At 43.7% G+C, this 9,415-nt stretch overlaps 2 protein-coding genes across 2 annotated transcripts; both read left to right on the forward strand.

Moving 5' to 3' along the window:
- LOC129339667 (olfactory receptor 2D2-like) lies at positions 1-945 on the forward strand. Its single transcript, XM_054994248.1, has one exon. The coding sequence runs from the start codon at positions 1-3 to the stop codon at positions 943-945; it is 945 nt and encodes a 314-aa protein (XP_054850223.1).
- A 6,701-nt stretch (positions 946-7,646) lies between these two features.
- LOC129339668 (olfactory receptor 2G3-like) lies at positions 7,647-9,239 on the forward strand. Its single transcript, XM_054994249.1, has 2 exons — positions 7,647-7,684; positions 8,285-9,239. Exons 1-2 carry the CDS (start codon positions 7,647-7,649, stop codon positions 9,237-9,239), a joined length of 993 nt encoding a protein of 330 aa, XP_054850224.1.
- Positions 9,240-9,415: the final 176 nt, after the last annotated feature.

Raw genomic sequence — 9,415 nt, forward strand, 5'->3', positions numbered from 1 at the left:
ATGAAAGCTGAGAACCATTCTTCAATTACAGAATTCTTCGTGCTGGGACTCACTGACCAACGCAAGACTCAGATTTTGCTCTTTGTGGTTATCGTAATCATCTATTCCCTCACCATCGCAGGGAACCTGGTGATCATCATGCTGGTGCGAGCTGACTCCTCCCTCCACACCCCCATGTACTTTTTCCTCCTACACCTTTCCATCTTGGAGATCTGTTATGTCACCAGCAGCTTGCCCCAATTGATGGCTCACCTTCTGTCTAGAAATGGAACCATTTCCTACAACCGTTGCATGGTCCAGATGTACATGATTATTTGCTTAGGGAGTGTTGAGTGTTTTCTTCTGGCTGCCATGGCTTACGACCGCTACTTGGCCATCTGCCACCCTCTGCTGTATGTCGTTGCCATGAGTAAGTGGCGTCAATTGCAACTTGCCACAGCCTCCTGGGTGAGTGGCTTTTTCCTCGCTTCAATCAATGCCACCTTCACCCTTCGCCTCCCCTATTGTGGCCCCAATCGCATCAATCATTTCATCTGCGACATGCCAGTTATGATCAAACTCGCTTGTGCTGACATACGACAGACAGAGCTCAATATTATTGTGGTGGCTGCGTTGATCATCGTCATTCCTTTCTTTGTTATCCTGATCTCCTACATGCTCATATTGTCCTCGGTGATAAAAATGCAGTCAGCAGCCGGTTGGCGCAAGGCCTTCTCCACATGCGCTTCCCACTTGATTGTGGTCATCTTGTTTTACGGCATCCTCATCATTACATACTTGAGTTCCGGTTCAGGCTCATCTCCTAATCGTGACAAGGGGCTTGCTGTCTTTTATATTGTGGTCACCCCTTTGCTGAATCCTATCATTTACACCCTACGAAACAAGAACATCCACGGGGCTTTATCTAGGATGCTTCAAAGATGGGGCTTTAACAAGAAAACATGAGCATACAGGTCTTGATGAACAGCCCCAGTTTTGTACATGGACTGTTAGTTGCTTACCATGAACGATATACCAGAGATGAAGGGGAACCCCTCAAGAGGGCTATAAGTTGTCACATTAAGGCTAAACCATTATGAATAGAACAATTAATCATTAGACAAAAGTAGATATTTCTGTGAATCTTTATATAATTTTATAGTTCAAATACTCAATACTAAAGTGCAAAGTGCTCAAAATGCTCATATAGATTCCTAAAATCGTACTTCAATATCATAAATATCCCAGAGACAAGATACAAAACCTTATTCATAGTAGTATCATGTACAACAATATGAAAGTTCACAGAGGCCATAAAAGACCTTTTCTTTTTGTTGTATTCTTCTTCTTCGATATCGCAGGTACACCCAAACAACTTGTTCTTCACAAGACTGTATCCAGCAAAGGTAAGTACGTGGGCTGCTTAGTTGGTTACCATGAATAATATGCCAGTGGGTCTTATATGTCATGTTTGGACATGGGAGATCAAGTCACTGCTCAGGCTTGCGGACAGCGCTACCTCGGAGTCTCATCTATATCTGGGACCTATGCAAGAACATACGATAACTTAGAAATGTATATTTGCCTGTTTGGACACGATGGGGGAAGATGGTGTAATTGGTTATATTTGACTCACCTCTTTGCCACTGATGTAGCAAAGAGTTTTGGACATTGGACCAAGGAACCATGCTGGGCCCATCCTCCATTTACCCTTTATGAATGCAACACACAAATTCCATGATTTCAGAATTCTCTCCTATGTTTAATTGCATAGACAGTCTTCCCTACTGTGTTTCCCCCTGAAATTGCAATAAAATGCGACATTAAAAAATATGTAATTAACTTTTCTTTCTTATTTTTTCCAACTGCCTTTCTCTGACAGGGACTTTAGGCTAGCAAAAATGCTTAGTTATCTAGAGTTACACCCCATGGACTCATCATACTAACGGCAACTATTTTCCCCAACCTTTCCTTCACTCTAGGCCATTTCCACACACGTTGAATAATGCACTTTCAATGCACTTTAGCAATCCTTTGGAAGTGGATTTTTTGTTCCACACATGGAAAAGTAGTTTCAAATGTTCACTAAAGAGTATTGAAAGTGGATTATCTAACGTGTGTGGAAGCAGCCTATGTGCCCTTCCACTAGCAGCTATAAGAACCACCATTTGCAGAAGTGACCTGCAGGATTCATTCCCTCAATATGCAGGATGATGCTAATGCCAGACTCATCCATTGCAGTTTCTGTCCTTTCTGCCGTGCCTTTTCATCCGCACGAAACGGAGTATCCTTTTTTTAAGGGACAAGAAATTTGTGTCCTCTTAACTATCTGGCTATTTATTTATTTATTATGTCATTTATAGTCTGCCTTTCGCAACAGGACATATAAACGTGGATTTGTAAAGACATAACATCAGCAGAAACCCAATATAGAGTTGAAGAAATGCTGAAACAGCAATTCTAAGACTGACATTAAACAACATAGAACTACCTACTAGGATCATATTTAAAGCAACAAATAGCACATAGTAACACATACTTAAAGCAACAGATAGGACATCATGCAACAGACAGTATATAGCAGCACATAGTAGGGAAGTCTATGGTCCCTGTTTCTTTAGGGAAGCATCTCTTTGAGATCACTTCCTTACAGTAATGCCCTCCTGAGCAAACAAGTGCTTCTCAATAATTCAGTTATGCACAGGTTACAGCAGCTTTCCTGGCCTCTTCAGGTGGGCTGATCCATAAGGCAGGTGTGACCTGGGAGAAAGCACATGTATGTGTGACTCTTGATTTCGCCCGTGTGCAGGGTGGCACCTGCAGGAGGCCTTGTTCAGACGAGCGAAGCTGCCGTGGAGGAACGTAGGGAGAGAGGAGGTCCGGTAGATATGCTGGACCCAAATACAAGAAAATGTTTCCTCTGGCCCAATTCAATGTTTTTTCCCTCTGCACTTTTGGAAGGGAGATATTGCGGTCTGCTGTACCAGGAATCGATATGACCTTGTGCAAGGGGAGAAATTGAAATGGTTGGGCATGGTCTTCTGCACTGCCCTTTCTATGGAGATTTCAGATATGCATTTATCTATCCTATTCTCCCCCCAAACCCTGATAGATAGGAGGAATTGTACGCTTTCATTCTTGTAGGGGACCTTGAGCCTGAGAACAATAGATAGATTTGCTAGATTTTGTGCAGCCCGCTGGAGTCTACCATAGTTCGATGATCACTTAATGATTTATATTTGCTGTTTTTGTATTTTCTGTGTCATGGTTTCCTGTAAATAGTCTTGCTATTGGATGTCTTATTTTGCTGGCCTGTGGCCATAATAAACAATGAACTGATTGACTGACTATCCTACCAAAGTTTACTCTTTTTTAAAAAATGATCTCTTTCTCTTATCGTTTTTCTGCCACAGCTTTCAAGGGGGTTGGCATCTCAAAACAATTGCCTGCAACAGAATGCACAATGGTATGAGAATGGAGTCTGGTTACTGGAGCTGCAGAATCTCAACAGTGTCCAAAAGTGCCCTTTCACTATCAACTTTACAGCATGTACTGTAGCCGAGGAAATTGGTAAATTTAACACATAGCCAATAGTTATGAACAATGGTCTCTCTAATCACTTTCAGCTTGCTTCAAACAGCTTGTCTCTTGCTTAAATTTAACACTGTCTGTTATTCTTAGCTAATTGAATTTATGTAGACCAAGGAAGTTGTTTTAGGACCGAGGAAATTGATTATTAACTAATAAGTGTTATAATACTGTTCTGATTAACTAACATTTAGAAGGATTAGGTAAATCTTTCTTCAGTATAAAATACAGCTGACAAGCTGACTCAGCTAGATACTGTTGAAACAGGAAGCTTGTAGCTTGAAAAAGAGGAAGTTACAGCATTGTGTATCTTAGAATAGACTGCTTAGAAGCGTAAGACTGATTATTTATGAGAATATGTCTGAATTTATGCCGCACTAAGGAAAGGTCATGTCTGGAGCAATGGTCTTGATGATAAGGATTTTGTTATCTAAAATAACCTGCACTCAAAGTGAAAGCAGAAGCAATGTAGACATGTTTATCTAAAATGTCAGTTGAAGTGCCTCGCTGTTAAATGAGAAAACAGATGTATTTTATATGAAATGAGCTCAGCTTACCCGGATACCAACACCATGTGATGTGTCTATATGCTGAATGTATAAAATGAGGAACTGTGAATGAATCGGGAGCTCAGTTCTTTGTGGTGATAGCCACACTGGGCTCTGCCGGCAATAAACATCATTCCTTCCTGAAGATTCTGTCTGGTCTCAATTCTTGGGAACAAGATAGCCTGCTACAGTACCACTAATTCAAAGTGGTTCCACCTACTATGTTGTGGAACTGCTTCTTTTTTCTAGTAGGCATTTCAAACTGATATTTATGGATTTCTCAGATCAAACTGGAAACAGGGGGTAGAGAAGGGAACATATGAGTATTCTGATTCTCCTGTCCGCCTTCCTAGGCTATGAGCCTCCAAGTACTGGGGGATCAGTGTGAACCCACTTTTATGAAAGACTCTAGCCCCCAATCCTTTTTAGCCCAGGCAGATTTCTGCCACCAAACTCTGTGAGCTCCCCTTTCCCCCCTTCAGTGGTCTGTATTACAAAAAGCGGGTTGGATATATGCATGCATGTGTGAGGACTGGTGTCCCCTTCCCCAGCTAACCCAGAAGCTTGGCTAGGATTGCCAGGCTGCAGCTGGAAACCCCCAAGAAAGTTAATGGGGTGAGGTTCGGTGTGCCAGTGTCATATTAACACAATGACATCATTTCCAGTGAAAATCTAAGGTGATATTCTGGGATGCTCTAAGATTTGTAAAAGCTCTATGGTAAAAAAAAGAAAGATTTTTTTGTGTGTGTGCAAATCCTAGAGTCACCGGAGATGTCACTTCTGGTATTCACCAGTGATGCTGGTGTGTAGTAGACATGGGCATGAACAGGAAAAAAAACCCATGAACAAGGTGTTCGTTGTTCGTTGCCATCCATGAACAACAAACAACAAACATTGATGAGCATGACCTGTTCACAAACATGTTCATTGTTTGTTGTTTGTGGGGGCCAGCAGGCTCTCCTCCAGCCATCAAGATCCCTACCACACCACTCCCAGAAGCCTTACCTGAGCAGGCAGCAGGAAAGATACCAGTAATAAATAATAGCTTGGCTCAGAGCCTGGCAGCAGCCCTGGAACCTGAAGGGGTAGATCCCTATCCCACCACACACAAAGAAAATTCAAGCTTCAATGCACTCTCTCTATCAAAATGCCAACAGCAACTGTCTCTTCACTGTCTGCAAAACCAGAGCCACCCTTGTAACAAATTTGGAGCTCCACACTTGAAAGGAAAACCTGCCTATCAAGCTAAATTGGGCTTAGATTGGGGTTTCCAGGGCAACAGAAGGAGTTCAGACAGAGTTCGGGCAGTCCCTGCCTCCGGTTGCCAAGGGAATTGATTACAGGCGCCAGACTGGCTTGACGAACCGCAATGAACAAGACTTGCAATGACCACCTGTTCGTTTAGAATGGGACCTCACGCACACCTTGTTTGCGAACAGCTGATTGGGCTGTTTGTGGCTTTTTTTAGTTCGTATTGCTGTTCGTGCCCATCTCTAGTGTGCACCCTGATTTCCCTCCTATTTTCTCTAGCTGGAACTTCAGTGGGCAAAACACTTGGTTGCTGGGAGGCCTGCTACTATAGCAGAAGACTTGGCAACTCTGAGCTTGGCCAGCTATTTTAATCTCTGCCTGGATGAACAGTTAGGCACGTGGGTGACAAGTTCTGTCAGAGTCCAATATCTTTTAAAGGGGGGGGGGAAGAAAGAACTTTGTCTAACTAGAATTCATCTAAGAACTCCTTAACTCAGATCATCTAAGAACACGAAAAGGTATGGGAATACCTGTAAGAACAAAGCTACAGGCGTTAGAAAGCTAAGAAAAAACCCAAGCACTAGCTAGGATTTGACAATCACTGATTATATCTTGTCATTTCTCCCTGAGAAATGGGCCCAAGACAGCTTATTAAAGCAAGATGGTTGTTGCAGACTTCACTTAGCTTTCCAGCCACTTCATGCCTCCTTGACTTGCGCAGGTTGCATAGAGTGTGGGGTTTCTTTCAACCTTTTCCTCCCCAGATAGAAGGGTTCTATTTGACCTATTCTGAAATGAGCACCAAGTCTCCATCTTTCCCACCAGCTGACCTCTAATCCATTAGATTTGTGGTGCTCCTCTGGCTTTGAGCTCCACATCTCCTCAGTCAGGATATTAAAAATAATCCATCTTGTTTCTTCCTCACAGCATGACAAATGGTCCTGTCATCTATCAACATAAATGGGGGTGCTTTCCTTTCTGTGGACAACAAGAGGCTTTTATTACCTGATTCCCACCTGATCGGAGGCCCTTGAGGTTGTAAAACCAGCTTGTATGTGTTATGCAGGGGCATTCACGATCCCTTATCATAAGAGTAGGAACATTTGGAATTTTGAGAGGGGATATCCTGACCTAGATAGCCCAGGCAAGCCTGATCTCGTCAGTTCTCAAAAGCTAAGAAGGTTAATAATTGGATGGGAGACTAGGGTTGGAGAAGCAGACAATGGCAAACCACCTCTGTGAGTCTTTTGCCAGGAAAACTCCATCAGGGGTCACCATAAGCCAGCTCTGACTTAACGGCACTCTCCATCACTAGTGGGCACTATCACAATATGTCTGCCCAAAGAGGTGAGATTCATCATTAAATGACTGCCATGGGGTGGGGGAATCATAAAAGGTTGAGAGTTTCCAGCTAAAGCATCACACTACAATGAGGGAAGCTATCTCTAAATCGTCATTCTTTGCAGACCCTGATGCACCCCCTGGACTAAAGACTCCAAGGAAAATCAGAATTGGAATATTACTTTAGAGAAGATGCAAATGGGCACCGATCAGTAGACAATATGACAACTCAAAAGCTGATGTAACAAACAACAGTCTGCTAATGAACCAGAAGGATGTACCAAAGGGATCAGAGAAATCCCAACGGAGCAGATCTACAGTCATTATCTCCTTACTGAATGCTCGAGGCTTTGACAAGCCACTGGGAGAAAAATCACCCATAAGTCAACATTCTAACCCTGAAAATGAAACAGGTTGAATTGACTCTTCTCTTAGAATTCTCACAACAGAAATTGTATCAAGATGGTTTAAATACTGGAGCTTAGTAGCATGTAAGAGTTCCCTGGTGTCTCAGTTTAAAAGGACTGCAGGCATGCAGCATGGAAGGATGTCTGCCTGAGTCTACAGAGTTCTGCCACCGGTCAAGACGGTGCTCGGCTTGATGGACCGTTTTGTTCAAAGCAGCTTCAGTCCTTTTGTTAGGGGCAAGTCTCTATCAGAAACTCTGATGGCTAACAACATGAACACCACGCTCTCAGCTGGCAGGACGACCCATACGCTTCTCCATCTGCATATGCGTTCCAAGCCTATTCCAGAAGATCTTGCCATTTTTTTAAATGGACGGGTAAGAGCTTTTTTGGAACAGCATAGAGAAGCTCTTTAGCAGTGGACGAGAGACGATCCTGATCTTCCCTGAAATCCATAACAATCCAGGGATCTTTTAAATGCTTGTACTAGAAAGCTGCCTGAAAGCCACCCAGCTGTTGTATACCTGTTGACATGAGGGATTTTGAGGAACCTCTGGGAGGAGAGCCAAGGTAAGAGTACATCCTTTATAATAAATAAAAGGATCTGTCTGGTTGCCCATCTGTGGCATGCATAACTCCTCAAAAATAAAGCTAGCAATCTGGCAATTGGCCACGGGTTTCAGGATGAACATGGGAGCTGCAGTGTCAAACACGAAGAGAATTGGAACATCCAGGCCCATAGCATGCCTGTCCAACCACACTTTTTGCTTTGGAAGCTATGGTTGTCTGCATAACTCATCCAGAACTAAAGCTGATCCTCAAAATCACCCTCTAGCTTTAAGTATGAACATGGGAGATGTTGTGCCCAAAAGGAAGGGAATCAGAACATTCTGGGACCGATTATGTCTGGACCTCTCCACTCCCTCTATTTGCATTGGAAGCTAGGGTTGACGGGCAGGCATAACACATCCTAAAACAAAACTAGGAGCCTTGAAACTGGTCTTGAAATTATTGACATTTGAGCGGTATGTTCAGAAAATTCCTGGAAAGGAAAGGCAGAGATTAAGAAGTTGTTTGATGTTTACTCCCATGTGACCGAGAGCAAAACTTGAGTTGTTTTAAGATTGTCCCATTTACAGAGATTGTCACTGACTTGTCCTTTCTGTGCAGACAGGAGCCCTGGGTAGGAAATGAGAACCTCACTTCCGTCAGAGAATTCATCTTGGAGGGACTCACTAACCACCGGAAGACACAGATTTTCCTCTTCCTGATAATTCTCCTCATTTACTCACTCACTGTTATGGGGAACCTGGCAATCATTATGTTGGTGCGAGCTGACTCTTCCCTCCACAACCCCATGTACTTCTTCCTCGCAAACCTTTCAGCCCTGGAGATCTGTTATGTCACTTGCAGCATGCCGCAGATGCTGGCCCACCTTCTGTCTGGAAACGGAGCCATCTCCTTCAACCGTTGTATGCTGCAGATGTACATGACCGTTTGTCTGGGCAGCGTTGAGTGTTTTCTGCTGGGCGCCATGGCTTATGACCGCTACTTGGCCATCTGCCACCCTCTGCTGTATGTCGTTGCCATGAGTAGGTGGCGCCAGGTGCAGCTTGCCTCTGCCTCCTGGGTGAGTGGCTTCCTTCTTACTTCAATAAATGTGGGCTTCATCCTTCACCTTCCTTACTGTGGCCCCAACCGCATCAATCACTTCTTTTGCGACATGCCAATTGTGTTGAAACTTGCTTGCACTGACATACGTGTGACAGAGCGCCATGTTGTTCTAGTTGCTGCACTGATAGTTGTCATTCCCTTTTTCATTATCCTGACCTCTTACATGCTCATACTGTCTTCTGTGATACGAATGCGGTCAGCTGCCGGACGGCGCAAGGCCTTCTCCACATGTGCCTCCCACTTGGTAGTGGTTATCTTGTTCTATGGCATCCTTATCTTTGTGTACCTGATGCCCGGGTCAGACACAGCCCCTGATCAGGACAAAAAGCTAGCTGTCTTTTACATTGTGATCACCCCATTGCTCAATCCTATCATTTATACCCTACGGAACAAAGACATCCATGGGGCCGTGTCCAGGATGCTGCAAAGATGGCGCTTCAAACATAAATGATGTCATGGAGGTCTTGATGAACTCATTCTGAATTTCAAAATGGGCTACCAGGACGAACCAGTAGCACCTTAAGATGAACAAAATTTGTGGAAGGGTATGAGCTTTTGTGAGTCTTAACCCACTTCTTCAGGGGCTACCAGTTGCCCATCATAAATAGTATGCCACTGAGTCTTAAA

This window comes from Eublepharis macularius, chromosome 12 (assembly GCF_028583425.1).
Source record: "Eublepharis macularius isolate TG4126 chromosome 12, MPM_Emac_v1.0, whole genome shotgun sequence".
Taxonomy (NCBI): Eukaryota; Metazoa; Chordata; class Lepidosauria; order Squamata; family Eublepharidae; genus Eublepharis; species Eublepharis macularius.

Coding starts and splice junctions, on each gene's coding strand:
- LOC129339667 (XM_054994248.1), top strand. CDS start 1: ATGAAAGCTGAGAACCATTCTTCAATTACAGAATTCTTCGTGCTGGGA.
- LOC129339668 (XM_054994249.1), top strand. CDS start 7,647: ATGAGGGATTTTGAGGAACCTCTGGGAGGAGAGCCAAG. Junction 7,685..8,284: donor CCTCTGGGAGGAGAGCCAAG/GTAAGAGTACAT, acceptor CTTTCTGTGCAG/ACAGGAGCCCTGGGTAGGAA.